The sequence below is a fragment of the Sciurus carolinensis genome, chromosome 3 (assembly GCF_902686445.1).
Source record: "Sciurus carolinensis chromosome 3, mSciCar1.2, whole genome shotgun sequence".
NCBI lineage: Eukaryota > Metazoa > Chordata > Mammalia > Rodentia > Sciuridae > Sciurus > Sciurus carolinensis.
This window is the reverse complement of record NC_062215.1, coordinates 23,540,996-23,558,572: the sequence shown is the minus strand read 5'-3', so window position 1 is coordinate 23,558,572 and position 17,577 is coordinate 23,540,996. Positions and strand designations below refer to the sequence as shown.

The window sequence follows — 17,577 nt, the reverse complement described above, 5'->3', positions numbered from 1 at the left end:
GCAGGGATTTTGGGAGAAATCTTGGAGAGCTGTCCTGGGTAGCTAGCACCTCACTCCAGGTGCCTGAGCTGGGTCTCCATTCCCCTTGACCTCTGGGCCAGATGCCTGGACGCACCTGCAGAATTAGGTGGGGCCCTGGGCTTTGAGGCAAGGCTAGTCCCTGCCAATACAGCAGTGTGCCTGGGACTTGGTCCAGGTGGGCATCTGTTTGGGTCATGGGACAGGGGCACTAGTGCAGAGCCTCTGGACCACAGCCCTTCTCACCTAGGACATGTCCTCTTGCAGACTGGCTCTACCCTCCTCAGGAGAGCATCTTTCCTCACTGCAGGGAGGGAAGTGCCTGGAATCTGGGCCTCTGCTCTGGGGGCCTGGTTGGGCTGTCCCCAGCAGAGCATGGTCAGTGGTCCTGAGTCATCTTCATTATTGCAATAGCTCCCCTCGTGGGGCACCACCTCTTTGCCTACTGGGACTGATGAGTGCTGTGTGCACAGTTCTTCACCCAAATCTGATGTTACCTTGTTAGCCCCTCATGTTTACTGCTGAGGTGACTGAGGCTCAGAGAAGCTAAGTGTCATATCCAAGGTCACACAACTGATGAGGGGTAGACAGCAGTCCAGCCCTGGTCTTTTCTCGCTACAGGGTCTGTGCTATCTATTTGTAGATAGAGGAGTGGGTGGCAAAGCTGGGCCAGGGCCAGGAAGAAGCCCCGGCGTGGCTGGGCTGAGAGCTCTGACGTGGCTACTCTCTCCTCTTTCTTAGGACCCCGGCTGTGCCAACCAAGCTCTGATCAGCAAGAAGCTTAATGATTACCGCAAAGTGAGGTGAGGCCCACCCCTCACAGAGTGGTCCCTGCCATGGTTGGGGTGGGGAACTCCAGGCAGAGGTCATTCTCTTGGCCTCCAGGCTGGGGGGCAGGGCAGTGAGGGTCTCCAGGCCACAGACAGGCATGGAGGAATTGACTCAAATGGAGGGGAGGTCCCAAATGACCAGAGGCCAGGGTGGGTGACGTGCTTTGCCACCCCAGATGAAAACTCCTTTCCCCCTTTTCTCTTGCAGCCATAGCTCTGGGCCCAAAGCTGATTCCTCCCCAAAAGGCGCTCGGGGCCTGGGGGGCCTCAAATCTGAGTTTCTCAAGCAGAGTACGGCACGTGGCCTCAGGACTCAGGACCAACCTGCAGGGAGCAAGGGTAGGAAGGTGGCAGCTGAGAGAGGGTGGTGTGTGTGTGCACATGTGAGGCCTGTGGGTCTGCATGGAGGGGAGGGTGTCCCGCGTGTGTCTGTTCCCTGGAGGCCCTCAGAGTCTCAGGGCTGGATTGGCCTGGGCCTCCGTAACATCTCTGCCTGTGTGCCTTTGGGGTGAGAGGCTCACTTTTTCTAGAAGTGGCTTTGGCCATCTTTATACACTTTTGGATGGTAGGAAGTTCTTCCTTTGGTTATAACAGAATCTTTGGTTTGTGGTCGCACCTCACAGTTTGGTCCTGAGGCCCACAGCAGTCCTTACATGGCCCTGAGCACCTCTTCTTGGAATAGGCCTTCTCATCCCTCTCAGCATCCTTGCTGCTTCTCTGATGGAGTCTCCATAATGTCCCAATGTGTGTGACTGTGGCTATGAGGGCATTTGACCCTCCTGGGTTCCCTTAGCTCACTCTGGCTCTCTCTGCCTCCCCTGCCAGATGACAGTTCTGCTGCTCCCAGAACACCCTGGGGCATCAACATCATCAAGAAGAACAAGAAGGCCACCCCCAGGGCATTTGGGGTCCGGCTGGAGGAGTGCCAGCCAGCAACAGAGAACCAGGTGAGTTCCCATGCTCCGGGGCAGACGGGCCAGGGGAGATCCAGACACAGAGGGCCAGAGCTGCAGGGATCATGAAACCAGCTCTGCACATCACATAGACGTGGCTGGGGAACAGCCCCGGGAGGGCTCCCTCTCCATCCTTCAGGAGCTCAGACCCAGCCCTGCTCCTTTTTGGTCCATGTCAAGGCTCTGACATTATTTCTGGTCTCCACACTGGAGGTAGGAAGGGACTTGGTCTCCTCATGGGGCTCCTGGCAGCAGTTCTGGGTCTTGTGCTGCCTCCTTTTTAGCCTCCCCATCCCCTCTAGCTACATCCACCCTAACACCTCTGCCTGTCCATGTCCCCAGCGTGTCCCCCTGATTGTTGCTGCCTGTTGTCGCATTGTGGAAGCACGGGGACTGGAGTCCACAGGCATTTATCGGGTGCCTGGCAACAATGCAGTGGTGTCCAGCCTGCAGGAACAGCTCAATCGTGGGCCCAGTGACATCAACCTGCAGGATGAGGTGGGTGCATATGGAGCTCTGTGCGAGGGGGCCGAGTGGCACATGCGGCGTGCTCTGCTGGAGAGTCTGTGGTCTGCTGGGTTGTGTTCACTGTATGGTGCCATGCATCAAGGTGGCAGGAGAGGAGCTCCACACAGCCAGCCCTGGGGGACACCTGCCCAAGGCTGAAGCCTCACAGAATACAGTCCTGACAGGGGCAGTGGGGGGCGTCTGAGACAGAGATTCACAGCTGGCAGTTTTGTCTGAGCTTTTAGGATGAGCCGGCTTCACTAAAAGCCAGTGAAAACCAGGTAAGGGACATTTTGGCAATAGCGTAGAATCAGCATTTGTAAGAAGTGAACAAACTTTCTGGGTAAGAAGGCAGCAAAGTAAACATTTTAGGCTTTGGTTCCCCTCTCACATACCTTCCTCCTCCTCTTCTTCCTCTCCTTGGCGATACTTTAACAATGTAAAAACCATACTTCGCTTAAGGGCTACACAAAACAGGCTGCTGGCTGGGTTTCACATCTGAATGGTGGTTTGCAGACACCTGGCTTAGAGAAAGGGGAACTTTGATGTTTTCAGGATGGTCATTTCGGCAGATGCACCATGGGAAGACAAGAGACTGATTAGATGAGATGAGACCAGCTCGGGATAGGTATCGACTGCCATGCTCAAGAGTCTGTAGCAGGACCGGTGGTTCTCAAATGGTGTTCCCCAGAGTCCTGTGGTTTGGAGGGGCCATGGGAGGCCAAGGGCACCTCAGCACCTCCCTGTCCTTGGAACTAGAGCCACCATGCTTTGCGCTGCCTGTCATCTTGGGTTTTCATGTATGAATTTATTTGACAAAAGGGGCCCTGGTAAAAAAAGATTTTTTGAAAAACTGTGCATCTGGCCAGTGAAGTCCCATGAGTCATATACCTTGATGCCTCCTGTGATACAAAAGAGTCTCCTCGTCCTTGGCAGATGGGGAGAGAAGGCAAGTAGGGGAGAAATTGTAGACAAGAGAAAGGGGTGATCTGCCTTCGAGAATCAAAGTATGTGAGTGGAGGGAGAAGCTGCGGAGGGCTGGAGCAGGGGCTGGCTCTTCCATGTTTGCAGTGTTCCCGCAGATTGAGCCTAGGGCCTCACATGTGCGAGGCAGGTACTTTACCACTGAGCTATGCCTCTAGCCATTTTATTTTATTTTTACTGGGGATTGAACCCAGGGGCACTTAATCACTGAGCCAGATCCCCAGCAACCGCCCCCCCCCTTTTTTTTGGCGGTGCTGGGGATCGAACCCAGGGCCCTGTGCTTGCAAGGCAAGCACTTTACCAACTGAGCTATCTCCCCAGCCCATCCCAGCCCATCCCAGCCCACCCCAGCCCTTTTTATTTTTTATTTAGAGACAGGTCTCCCTAAGCTGCTTAGGGCCTTGCTAAGTTGCTGAGGCTGCTTTGAACTTGCAATCTTCCTGCCTCAGCTTCCCGAGCTGCTGGGATTACAGATGTACGCTACCTTTTATTCTATTTTGAGACAGGCTGTAAGTTGCCCAGACTGACCTCAAATTGGGGACTCCTCTTGGGTCAGTCTCCTGAGTAGCTGGGTTTGTAGGTGTGCACCACCTTGCAGTGCCAGGGGCTGAAGGATGCTTAGGAGGGGACAGGTGGGCATGAGTGTAGTCCAGGTGGGGGTGATGATTTTTCAACAACCCAGAGAAGGGTTTGAGGATTGAACAGAGAGTGGATGTACCTTCTGGTCTTAGAGGCATGGAGGGGGATGCCCAGGTATACAGGGATTGTTATGATTTCACTGAAACCTTTGACCTTGATCGAATAAACAATAGGAAGCCTTTGTTGGTTTTTGTTTTTGTTACCAGGGATTGAACCCAGGGGTGCTTTATCACCAAGTCATATCCCCAGCCCTTTTTTATATTTTCTTTAGAGACAGGATCTCCTTGAGTTGTTTAGGGCTTCACTAAGTTGCTAAGGCTGGCTTTGAACTTGCCGTCCTCCTGCCTCAGCCTCCTGAGCCACTGGAATTACAGACATATGCCACCGTGCCCGACCCTTCCCTGGTTCTTAAGCTGGGAAGGCAAAATTGAGAGTATGATTTGAGCAAGGGCAATGCTTCAGGATATGCCTGATGGCTACAAATGTGGAAGACCTGGAGCAGGTGGACAGGGGAGAAGCTCCTGTTGTGAATATGGGCATCACTAAAAGTCAGGAGGCCTTGATGGCTATTTTAGTCAGCTTCTTTACCTCTGTGACTAAAAGACCCGACCAGAACAATTATAGAGAAGAAAAAGTTTATTTGAGGGCTCATGGTTTCAGAGGCCTCAGTCCATAGACAGCTGGCTCCATTCCTCAGGGCTCAAGGTGAGGCAGGACATTGGAAGAGGGTGGTGGAGGGAAGCAACTCACATGGTAATTGGGAAGCAGAGAGACTCCCCTCTCCAGGTACAAAGTATATATACCCCATAGCCACGCCCCCCATGAACCACTTCCTCCAGCCACACCCACCTGCCTCCAGTTACCACTCAGTTAATTGCATCAGGGATCAATTCATTGATTAGACTAAAGCTATAACCTAAGCATTTCTCCTCCAAACCATCTTGCATCGTCACACATGTGAGTTTTTGGGGAAGCCACATCTAGACCATAACATGGCCCCAGTGGCCTGGGGATGAGAGAGCAACTCTAGGAGCTGGCTCCATGAGGGGCAGGAAGGAAGACCAGAGAGAGCGAAACTTTGAACTGCGGGTGGGGTGTCTGTCCCTGGCAGAAATGAGCGATGGGCAACTTTAGGACATTTTGGAGGGGATGGGTCAGGTATGGCCTCATTGGGTTTGGGATAATCAGTGGTAAGTCACCTACATGAAGTGACAACATTGTCAGGTCCTAGGCTGAGATGGACTGGGGAGTAGCCTGAGCTTATGCTGAGACTGAGTGGGGATGACCAAGGGAGCTGCTCTCTGGGGAGAGGGTGGACAGCAGGAAGTCGGCATCTAACTGAGTGGGGTAGCAGGAGAGGGATGCTCAGGAAGCTGGGGCAGGGGTCCTAAGCATCAGAGCTAAGGTCTTAGACTTGGCAGCTGGGGGATGGGAAGAGCCTGCACTCTTATCCCTCCTGGAGCCAGGAGGAATAATGGAATGAGGTGGGCAGGAGCCATGCCAGGTGGGAGGTGGGTATGTAAAAAGCACATCAGCTCTGCCTCAGCCAGGGAGAGCTGGAAGGCTTGCTGTTGTTTGTTCTTAGACGTGGCTGGTTGTGGGATTTCCTGAAAGTGAGTGTTGTGTGTTGAACCTGTGGGGAGTATATTGTTTGCAGGATTGTCTGGCATTAAGCTGTGGGTTCATTGTAGTATATTGCACTGTAATATATTACAGTGATTGAGTTGTGTCTGCTGAGGGTGCTTCGAACCAGCCCCAGCAAGGTGTTGCTCCTGACTTTGCAGAGGTACGGGGTGATGGTTCCCCCTTGTGGAGAGAATGGGTAATGACCTGGCTGTTCACTCTTAACCAATGTCCATTTAGACTAGGGTTTCTCCACCTTGACACAGTTGACATTTTGGGTAGAATAATCGTGTGCTGGGGAGGTTTCCTTTGCACTGGAGGAAGTTTTTCAATGTTCTGGGCTTTTATACACTTAATGTGAATGGCATCCCCCAAGTTGTAAAAACCAAAATGTCTCCGGACTTTGCAAAATTCTTCAGGGGGCAAAACTGCCCCCCATTTGGATTCCTGTGACCTAGCTAACTGCCCCAGCTCAGTCCTAAGATAAGGTAGACAGAATTCCTTCCTCTCACAGGGCACATCGTCCATGGGGAGATAGGCTTGAACAAGGGAACAAAACCAGAATAATGACAGATTGTGGTAAGTGCCACAGAAGAAACAAAGTCAGGGCTGTGGTATAATCAGCAGGGCAGCAGTTTCCCGTGGCTACTTTGGCTGCAGCAGGTAGGCAGGATGAGGAGCCAGTCACATACCAAGCAGAGGTTGCAGTTGAGGGAAGAGGAGGTGCAAAGGGCCTGAGACAGAAGGGATTCAGGCACGTGACTGCTGTGCCAGGGGTGCTTAGACTCTGGGGAAGGAGGGAGTGTCTGGGGACGACTCCTCAGTGGATGGGGAGCACTGGGAGGCAGGAGCTGAGCCTGGCACTTATTGGTCCAACAGAGGTGCAGAGGGCAGGCTCCTGCTCACCCCGTTCTTCACGGTCCTTTCCTTGATGGGCAAATGTTGCAACACTGGGCCGGCTGGAGCAGGGAGAAGCGGAGGCCAGCTGTGCGCACTGGCATGGCAGCGTGGGCCGCTGGACTGGCCGCCAGGCCTGGACCTGGGGGGTGGGGTTTGGGTACCTGGGGCGGGCCCTCCTGTGGCCTGACGTCCTTGCCCCTCCCCAGCGCTGGCAAGACCTCAACGTGATCAGCAGCCTGCTCAAGTCCTTCTTCCGAAAACTGCCCGAGCCTCTTTTCACCGATGGTGAGTAGGGGGCAGAAGTGGGAGGTGAGGGGGCGGGACAGCAGTCCACCTGGACCCGGGGCACTTTTCCATTTGAGTTGTTGGGTATGGTCTTTCGGTTAAAAAGAAAAAGAAACATGTAAAAAACCTGGCTAGTACAGATGTGAATCACGTCACCCGCAGAGGGCCCTGTCTGGCTGGCACTGCTTTCCCCAGAGGTCACAGCTGATGCTTTCTGGGCACCCGCTGTGTGCCAGGCACACTCCCTACAACAACTCCTGAGCCAGCTCCATTCCCCCCTTTACACAAGGAAGCAGAGGCTTGGAGAGCTAAAATGACTTCCAGGGCACTCAGGCTGTGAGTGGCAGAGCCAGGGTTGTGCCCTACTCTCTCTTGACCACGTGCTGAGCTGCTCAGTAAGTTTGTCATGTTTCCTTCCTGACCCTCTTATTCACATGAGAGAGACAACTAGGCCCCCGCTGGTTTTGGAGTCAGGCCAGTTCAATGATGGGCTGGAAAAGTTTAACGTCTGGCTTTCATGGGAAAAAGCTTGGGTTGATCGTATTTTCCAATTACTGTGGTGTAAATACTCCCCTGCAACTCATTTCAAGACACTAACATGATGTCACCAACAGAATTAAGAAGAGATGCTCACAATTTGCTCTCAGGAGCCAGTATGAACAGCTGCAGCGCACCACTGAAAGAGTTGTCCTTTTTTCTTTTCTTTTCTTTTTTTTTTTTTTGGCGGAGGGCCAGGGGTAAACTGAGCCACATCCCCAGCCCTTTTTATTATTTTAAGATAGGGTCTTGCTCAGTTGCCTAGGACCTCACTAAATTGCTGAGACTGGCTTTGAACTTACCATCCTCCTGCCTCAGCCTCCCAAGCCACTGGGATTACAGGGGTGTGCCACCACGCCCGACTTGAGTTGTTCTTAATAAAAGTAGGGTTGTAATTTTGAGATGCATTGGTGTCGCTGCAGAGAGGCCCCACCTCACTCTTCTTCTAAACCACATGGTATCACAGGTATTAGTCTGAATAGACTAATTTCTCTACCGATGGGTAGAGAAAGAGAAGACAAATATTGTCTTCGAATATTTGCTATTACAAATATTTGCTGTTCCTGTGACTCCTTGAACATGTCCTTGCACACCTAGATTCTTGGATGTAGCATTGCTAGGTCAGTGTCCTGCTAAAGATCATTGAGAGCTGATGTCAAATTGCACACTGGGCAGCCCCTAGTTTATACCACCACTAACAGCACAGGTGAGCGTCTCCCCACATCCCCAGCAACATTGGGTGTTACCAATTTTTTGTTTTTTATTTTATTTTTTGTAGTGCTAGGGATTCAACCTGGGGCTTCGCACATATTATTTATTTTTAAATTGTTTTTTAGTTGTCAGTGGACCTTTATTTTATTTATATGCAGTGCTGAGAATCGAACCCAGTTCATCACGCATGCTAGGCAAGTGCTCTACCACTGAGCTACAACCCCAGCCCCATATTATTATTAATATTTAAAATTTTTGCTAGTCCACAGGAAATAACATCTAATTATTGTTCTCATTTTTTATTTTCCTTATTACTAGGGAGATAAAATAAATCTCTTCTGTTTTCTTTGTCTTGTTTGCCATCTTGAGGATTAAAACCAGGGTCTCACACATGCCAGGCAAGCACTCTACCACTGAATTACATCCCTAGCCTTTTTTATTTTCTTATTTTGAAACAGTGTCTCTCTCAGGTGCCAAGGCTGGACTTGAACTTTCCTCCTCCTGCCTCAGCCTCCTGAGTACCTGGGAATACAGGCATGTGCCACTGTGCCTGGCTAAATCTCTTTTTATTAGTTTATTGACTTTTTCTATTTCTTCTGTAGGCACGTATCCATACTGTGTGCCCATTCTTCTGTTGGGTTATCTTTTTTTGGTATTGACCTGTGGTTGGCAAATTCTTCATATCTTTAACTACTAATCCTTTGTTGGTTTTTGCCAGTATTTGCTCTGGTCTGCCATTTTCCTTTAAATCTTTCAGTTTAGAAACTGAAAATAATTTTTTAAAAAACTGTTCATCTTTCTTTAGTAGATTCTGTATCTCATGTATAGGCCTTATGGTTGTAAAAACATTTTATTTTTTTCCTCAGTGATTTCTTATTTTATGTATTTGATTTATCAAACAATGAAATTCATTTGTATAATTGTGTAAGATAGAAACGGACCCCCCCATACACACCAGTGGTGGTCGCTTGTTACAGGAACATTTATCAACCCTCCCATCCAAATGCCACCTTCATCATGTGAACGTCCCATTGTCCCCTTTCATCCTCACAGCCCTGTGTATTCTGCTGAGGCCCAAAGCTGGCCACATACCTGGGATCCGCAGTGTGCTCCAGCACTGCTGGGGCACATCCACCCTCCCCATTCTCTCTCTTTTTTTTTTTTTTTGTGGTGCTGGGGATTGAACCCAGGGCCTTGTGCATGGGAGGCAAACACTCTACCAGCTGAGCTACATCCCCAGCCCATACCATTCTTTTAAAAATTATTCTTGGCACCAGGCACAATGGCACACACCTGTGGTTCCAGCAACTTGGGAGGCTGAGGCAGGAGGATGAAAAGTTCAAGGCCAGCCTCAGCAACTGAGCAAAAACTTGTTTTTCTTTTTGTTTCAAAAGAAAAATAAATAAATAAATAAAAAGGACTGGGGACGTGATTCAATGTGCCCTTGGGATCAATTACCGATACCACACACACAAATCTTGTTCTCACCTGAGTGAATTTTATATTATTTTTTGGAGCTAGGGATGGAACCAGGTCCTTGCGCATGCTACAACATGCACTTGATCCCTGAGGCACGCCCCTAGCCTCCCGGGGGAATTTTGGAGTAGGTTCATTACATTCCTTTTTTTAAGGGCCCCCAACATGCTAGGCAAGTGCTCCGCCCCGGAGCTACATCCCCACCCCTTTTTATTTTTTATTTTGAGACATGATATCGTTGAGTTGATCAGTCTGGCCTCACACTTTCAATACTCCTGCCTCAGCCTCCCGGATGGCTGGGATCATAGGCAAGTGTCACCATACCCGCAGCTCAGGTCTTGTTTCCTCCCACACAACACACCTGAGCCGGTCAGGTCAGGCGCACATCTAAACAGCTGTAGTGGATTTGGCCACATAAACATAAGGTCACGGACTCCCCCAAACTGGAGCAGGGGACACAAAGCACTGCCCTCGTGGCAGGGCCTCCTCAGCCAGCCCGAAGCAGCTCCCGCTCCCCCTTGAGTGGGGAAGGGGCCGCCTCCCACCTCTGAGGAGGTGTCACTGTTTTCTAGACAAATACAATGACTTCATTGAGGCCAATCGCATCGAAGACTCGAGGGAACGGATGAAGACGCTGCGGAAGCTGGTGAGGACGGGCTGTGGAGAGCAGGGCTTGCAGACAGGAGAAGGCGAGGTGCAGGGCGGAGCGCCTCCCAGCGGGCGGAGCCAGGGCCTCAGTTTCCCCGGCTCTAACAGGAAACGGGGGCTAGAGGGTGGATTCCAGCTCCTGAGGCGTGGCAATGGAGCCCCTTTGGCACGTAGGAGGGTGGGGTGGGGCTGCCACAACCTGATCCCCTGCCCTTCTCCCCAGATCCGGGATCTCCCAGGGCACTACTACGAGACGCTCAAATTCCTTGTGGGCCACCTCAAGACCATTGCCGACCACTCAGAGAAGAACAAGGTGGGTGGGGCTGCAGCACCTGTCTCCGGGGGAAGCACAGGACTTCCTGAGGGGTCTCCTGTGTGTTCCAAGGCCTCCTCCCCAAGGCCATTCTGTCCTCCTCTGCACCCAGTGCTTTTCCCCCAGAGTCTCTGAGAGTCTTACAGAAGCAGATAGCCACAGTCCCCTGGGAATGGTGGAAATGTATCCTCTAATCTAGCTCAAAGCCCCTGCATTGCATTTTCTTAATCGAATTCCATATGTCTTTTGGTTCTGCAGTGGCGAGAATGAGAGGAGTAACAGGATTTTTCCTACTTCTAAAATACCCTTGGAATCTCTCAACATGTCTTCTACTCCAAGATCCCCCACTGCTAGCACTAACCACTCAGGGTTACCCTGTACAGATGTCCAGGTTGAGCACTGCTCACAGCTGCTAGACCTGGGCATGAGTGGGGCTAAGATCTGTCCTGTGCACTCCCTGCCAGGCACCTCTAAGCCCATGCAAAGAGTTGTCCAGTCTCAAGCTGGGGCCGCTCAGGATATGGCTAGAGATGGAGGCCTCAGGGGCCTAGAGTGAGAGAGGACTGAGAGGCGCTGGAGGTCAGAGCTCAGTGCACTGATCCTGGTCTGCTTCCCTCCACTGCCCAGATGGAGCCCCGGAACCTGGCCCTAGTCTTTGGGCCAACGTTGGTGAGGACATCTGAGGACAATATGACGGACATGGTGACCCACATGCCTGACCGCTACAAGATCGTCGAAACGCTGATCCAGCACGTAAGCAACCCGTTCTGTGCATGTGCCCTGACGCCTTGGGACTTGGCCATGTCCCAAGCACCTTGCTCCTGCCGGGATTCCGCAGCTGAAGAATATGCTGCTTGGGTGGTGCATGCCTTCCCAGCTACAGGATGCATTTCAAGGCTAAACAGGAATGAATCCTAGAATCCCTGTCCTTCAAGGATGTCAGGTCCTCAGCAGGAGATCCAGGAGGCCCAAGATGCCAAGGAGATTGAGAGGGAGGAGAGGCAGGGAGGGTACTCCTGGCTTGGCGGGTACAAGTGGTGAATGCAGGAGGGCCTCAGAAGGCGCTCCGGGAGAGATGTCTGCGTACCAGCACGCAGGTGCAAAGGCCTGACCTGGCCCTCAGAGACTGGACTCATGCTCCAGAGCCCCACTGGCCCTGGGGTAAGGAAGAGGCAAATGGGGCAGGGCACATAGGCTTGAGACAGGATCCTGCCCTGGTGCTGTGTGTCTTGGACTGTTTGACCTCCCTTCCTGGCTTCCTGGTGACACCTTGAGCCCCTTGTCCATGAAGGCCAGAGAACTCAGAGTGGACAGCAGAGGGCGCAGGAGACCTTGGTCTTCCACGGCCAAACCCAAAGTCAACACCATCCGCTTCTGGGGGCTCTGGGATGATTTTATGATTCACTGAAACCAATGGAGTCTATGGTCCCTCCTCTGTGCCTGCCCTGAAATAAGATCGGCAGCTGGTCATCAGAGGAGGTGCAGCTGGAGCACTCCTGCACTCAGAGACACTTTTTTGGGGGGAGGTGGGGGAATACTGGGGATTGAACCTAGGGGTGCCAAACCACTGAGCCACATCCCCAGCAATTTTTATTCTTTATTTTGAGATAGGGTCTTGTTAAGTTGCTTAGGGCCTCGATAAGTTGCTGAGGCTGGCTTTGAACTCGTGATCCTCCTGCCTCAGCCTCCTGAGCTGCTGGGATTATAGGCATGCGCCACCGTGCCTGGCTCATAGACACTTTAGGGATGAAAAGACCAGGTCCTGTTACCCCCCATTTAACAGATGAGCAAATGGATTCAGGCAATGACTTGCTCAAGCTCAGACAGTTAATAAGTGGCAATCCCAAGATTTTAACCCAGATTCGTCTGCCCAAAGCCTGTGGTCCCCTCCCCACACACCTGGAGGGCAGACTCTGGGTTCCTCCTGGAGCTGGTTTTGGGGGCAGCTCTGGGTCAGGGAAGTGAGGCAGTGAGTGGAATAAGCCTTGACTGCTTTTTCCCCTCCTTCACTGCATGGTTGGGATCTGGCCACCAGAGGGAGCTTGATGGCTTGCACTCAGCCCAGTAAATGGGGCCACTGGGCAGCGCCAGAATCCTGATGAGGCTTTGGGAGAGTGTAGCTCCCTGATGCAACAGGAGCCCCTGGAGTCTCCCATGAGGCCATGCTGCTGAACCAGCTGCTTGGAAGAGAGCTGTATGGAACTGTGACTTATTGAGAGCCCACTGAGCAGAGTGGGGAGAGGAGGGTCTCTCTGTCTCAAGTAGCAGAGCCCAGCGCCTGACCCAGAGGGAGCACTCAGAGTTTGTGAATGAATGTAGGAGTACACGCACCGTGTGAGTTGCTAATTGAGGATGTCAGGCTGAGCTTTAGCACCCAGGGATTCATTCCTGAGAACTGAGCTGGTGACCTTCATTCTTCTCCTCCGATTATCAAGGGGATGAGCTACCCTTCCACAGGCCTAAAGAGACTGCCCACCCAAGTGGCCCAGTCTGTCACACCTGGGCAGGGACTGGACTGTGGCAGAGACTGAATTGGTCCTTTCTCTGAGCGAGGCCAGTCATTGACTGCTGGAGTTACTGGGTAACATCACCTCCTGCTGGGAGTCAAAGCTGCAGCCTATAGCTGGCTTGTCCCAGGAACTTTGTCACTAGCTCTGCCTGGTCAGCATGGCTCATACTATGAAAGGGGTGGAAACTGAGGCATGAGGAGCCAGGCTCATGGCAAGGTAGTGGCGGAGCGGAGCTGAGAGCAAACCCAGGTGTGAGCCTCCTGGCAGAAGTCGCCACCAGTCCATCCTACTTACTACGTCTACTGTACCCAGGGCCCACCTCACTTCGGGCCATTTGTCCATCTACTCACTCAGTGAACAGTGATGACTGAAGTTTCTCAGTCTCAGTACTAGCGACTGCAGGGGCCGTCCTGGGTATTATAGCATCCCTGGCCTCTACCTCTAGATGCCAGGACATTTCTCCACTCGTGACCTTCAGAAATGTCTCTGGACATTGCCAAAGGCATCCCAGGGGACAAAATTGCCCTGGTGAAGAGGTTGAGGGTGCTGGCTCTGGAGCCAGCCTGCTCCTTCTGTGCTGCATGGCCTCTTGGTCCCTGGCCTCCCTCATCCGTGAGATGGAGATATTAGCAGCATTTACCGCGTAAGGCTGTTGAAAGGGCTGCATGAGTGAACATGAACATCTGTACTTACAAGTGTTGTGTGAGTGGCCATCATCATGGATATTCATGCTGGAGGTAGAGCCATGTGCTGGGAGCACAGAGTGACCAGGCTGTGGTCCCTGCTCTGAGAGAATACTGCCAGTAAAGGCAGGGTTTCTTCATGCTTTGGGCTTTGTACAGGGAAGCTTCACAGAAGGACACTGCATAGTCCTGGGTATCATCAGGGATTCTTAAAGTGTCTCAGAAGACCACAGGTACTTAACCTGCAGGTAAGCAGAGAGAAAGCATGTCCAGGCAGAAGGGACAGCACATGCGAACGCCAGGTGGCATCAATGAGTGTGAATTCTTCTGGAGGGTCGTGAGCAACCCAGAAACTTCCAATTAACTTCCTGTTGTTTTTTTTTTTAATACTGGAATTGAACCAAGGGGCACTACCACTGAGCTATATCCCAGCTCTTTTTGTTTTGTTTTGGGACAGGGTCTCACAGGTTGCTGAGGCTGACCACTAACTTGTGATCTTCCTATCTCAGCCTCCCATGTGTCTGGGATTACAGGCGTGACATAATCACCCAGGGCTGAACTGTGAGCCCAGGAATTCACAGTTGACACAGTTGAGCTCACTTCTGAGTACTCTGTGGGTTAGGACCAATATGTAATCATCTGTATCCACCATTATAGTATCAGAGAGGTTACACTGCCCTGAATACCCACTGTGTTCTGCCAGATCACCCCCAGCAACCTCCATAACCAGCGGTCCTTCTACCATCTCCAGTCTTTTCCAGAAGGTCACGTAGTTGGAGTCCTACAGATTGGCTTCTTTCAGTTAGTAACATACACTAAAGTCTCCTTCGTGTCTTTTTATGGCTTGATAGCTCATTTCTTTTCGGTACCCCATTGTCTGGATGCACCCCAGGTTGTTTATCCATTCACCTATGAGTCAGCTTTCTGTCACTGTGATGAAGCATCTGAGGTGATTGACTTCCCAAGACAAAAGCTTGAGGTTCTGTAGCTCCAGTTCATGATGGAGTGGCCCCATGGCTCTTGGCCTCTGGCAAGGCTGCATGTTATGGCTGGAGAGCATGGAAGTGGAAATCTCTCTTCATCCTCCAGGAAGCTGAAGAGGAAGAGGAAGAGGAAGAGAGGGCCTCTTGAGTCTCACAGCCCCCTTCAAGGGCACCCCCTCCAATGACCTTAGGACTTCCCACTAGGCTCCACCACTCCCAATAGTGCCATCTGGGGACCAAGTGGGGACCTCTGGGGGACAGACTTGTCCAAACCATAGACTTGTGTTTGCTTCCAAGTTTCGGAAACTTCCTGAGTTGCCGGGATTACAGGCATGAGCCACCAGGCCCATCTTCATTGTTGTTTTAATTTGCATTGCTTTGAAGACACATGATGAAATGCATCTTTTCATACCCTGCTTAACATCTGTCTTTCTTCTTTGATGAGGTATTCAAGGTCTTTGGCTAATTTTTTTGATCAGGTTGTTCGATTTCTTGTTGTTGAGTTTTAAGAGTTCTTGGTTTGGATGACAGTACTTTATCAGATGTGTATGTAGATTTTGCTATAATTTCTCCCAGTCTGTGACTTGTCTTCTCATCCTTTTAGCTTGTCTTTCGCGGAGTAGAAATTTTAATTTTAATTTTAAAGTCCATCTTATCGAGTGTTTCTTTCATAGATTGGTGTTCTCGCTAAAAAGTCATTTTATATGCAAAGTCATTGAGGTTTTCCCCTCCACAGATTTTTACCTGTCGTGCTTTCATTGTGATTTAGCTCCAGGTGTTCTGTAATTACATTATGATTTCCTCTTTAATGCAAAGATTACTCCATGGTATCATTGCTATGTTTCCAGACATGTGAAGTCTTGTGGAGTGTTTAGCTCTTTCTAATTGTTGCTCTTTCTCATTTTATTCCATTATGAGCAGAGAACATAGTCTGTATGATGCTGACTCCTGAGGAGCTATTGAGAGTTCCACCGTGGTTGTTTTTGAATGACTCATGTGTGTTCTAGAAGAATATATTTAATCATTGAATACAAGATTCTAGATGTGTTCACTAGATTAGACTTGTTCTTTGTGTTGTTCCGAGCATCTTTTTTATATATAAATTTTAGTTGTAGGTGGACACAATACCTTTATTTTATTTTTATATGGTGCTGAGGATCGAACCCAGGGCCTCACGTATGCAAGATGAGCACATTACCACTGAGCCACAACCCCAGCCCAGAGCATCTTTATTTTTTTTTAACCTACCATATTTAATTTTTCTAATCCCTATAGTTCTATGAATTGTTCTTTAATACATATTAAGAGATGTTAGCCAGGTGCAGTGGCACACGCTTTTAATCCCAGTGGTTCGGGAGGCTGAGACAGGAAGATTTGAGTTTAAAGCCAGCCCCAGCAACTTATCCAGACCCTAAGCAACTCAGTGAGACCCTGTCTTTAAATAAAATACATAAATGGGCTGGGGGTGTGACTCAGTCATTAATTGCCCCTGGTTCAATCCCTAGTACCAAGAAAGAGAGAAAAGGATGTTAGATGCATCTCTGATATGATTTGTTATACTACTTGATCTGTTGTTTCTTTTACCAATATAACATTTTTCTTTGATTCATGACTTTTTGTGCTTTCTACATTGTCTCGTTTAATGTCTCTTGTTGACCATATATATATAGCTACACACACACACACACACACACACACACACACACACACATATACATATATACATACATACATATATTTAACCTAAAAATGTAACCCTTGGTCTCTGACTTTTTATTTATTTATTTAATTAAAAAAAATTTTTGGTACTAGGGATTGAACCCAGGGGTGCTTAACCACTGAGCCACATCCTCAGCCCTTTTTAAACTTTTTATTTAGAAACAGGGTCTCGCTAAGTTGTTTAGGGCCTTGCTAAATTGCTGAGGCTGGCTTCGAGTTTGTGATCCTCCTGCCTCAGTCTCCAGAGCCACTGGGATTGCAGGCATGTATGGTGGTCTCTTACTTGTGATCAATGAGTTTAATTCACTTATTTTGTTGTAATTTTGTTGTAATAGACCATTAGGACTTATTTCTGCCATCTTAAATTTTGTTTTCTGCTTACTGTATTTTCACTTCGTTTCCTTTCTTGTCCATCCTTCCTTGCTTCAGATAGACTGAACTATTTATTTTCCTGATACGAAATTATATATTCTATTTTTATTCTGGAAATTACCACCTACTTGTAGAAACCTGTACTTAGACTTAATTGTCACTGTCAATTCCCAAACCTTATTAGTGTCTATGGCTTTCAAGTTTAAAAGCCAAGTGCATTAGTTACTCTCACTCATCTCTGGTTTCCCCTCAGAATTTGAATTCCGGTTGTCGTGCATGCATTCTTTGTGTTTGTGTATGTGTGTGAGTTTCATCGCTTATTTTGATTAACAGAACTCTTTTCTATGCTGTTTATTCATCATTCTCAGAGCTTACTTCTTCAGCCTGGATTTATTTCATTACTTCCTCAAGTACTCAGTTAAGAGAATCTTTGTGTAGTAAACTTTCTGATGTCTTAGAATAGCTTTATGTTCATGTGAATTTGAATGAAAGTTTGGCAGTTTATAAAAGTTTAGGTTCAGAATGATTTTCCTTTAACAGTCTCAAATTTCCCAAGATATATTTAAATGTGAGGACTTTTTGGTTTGTTTTTTGAAACAGGATCTTGCTAAATTGCCAAGGCTGGCCCTGAGTTTGCAATCCTCCTGCCTCTGCCTCCTGAGTTGCTGGGATTACAGGCGGACGCTAACCGGCCTTTTTGTTTGTTTTGGTTTGATTTGGGTTTTTTGGTTTTGGTTTTGGTTTTGGTTTTGTTTTGGGTGAGGTGCAGACAGAGCCCGGGTCCTTGCACAGGCTCTGCAAGCACTCTGCCACTGAGTCAGGTGTGAGGTTTTTACTTTATTCTCTATCCTGTTATTTGTAAGAAGGCTTTTGCTTGCCTGCCCCT

General features: G+C 49.5%; 1 protein-coding gene and 1 non-coding gene across 8 annotated transcripts in view; one reads left to right on the top strand and one right to left on the bottom strand.

The window, feature by feature from the left end:
* Window positions 1–17,577, top strand: part of Arhgap23 (Rho GTPase activating protein 23) — an 85,216-nt gene that overhangs the window by 54,389 nt on the left and 13,250 nt on the right. For all 7 annotated transcript variants that reach the window (XM_047544139.1, XM_047544134.1, XM_047544137.1 and 4 more), the window contains 8 exons: window positions 760–821; window positions 1,057–1,187; window positions 1,674–1,795; window positions 2,144–2,299; window positions 6,661–6,739; window positions 10,036–10,109; window positions 10,335–10,424; window positions 11,052–11,177. In XM_047544139.1, coding sequence (XP_047400095.1) covers window positions 760–821; window positions 1,057–1,187; window positions 1,674–1,795; window positions 2,144–2,299; window positions 6,661–6,739; window positions 10,036–10,109; window positions 10,335–10,424; window positions 11,052–11,177 — 840 coding nt within the window. The remainder of the gene's footprint in view (window positions 1–759; window positions 822–1,056; window positions 1,188–1,673; window positions 1,796–2,143; window positions 2,300–6,660; window positions 6,740–10,035; window positions 10,110–10,334; window positions 10,425–11,051; window positions 11,178–17,577) is intronic.
* Window positions 9,153–9,226, bottom strand: Trnag-ccc (transfer RNA glycine (anticodon CCC)). The gene has a single exon. It is a non-coding gene; the product is annotated as a tRNA-Gly (tRNA).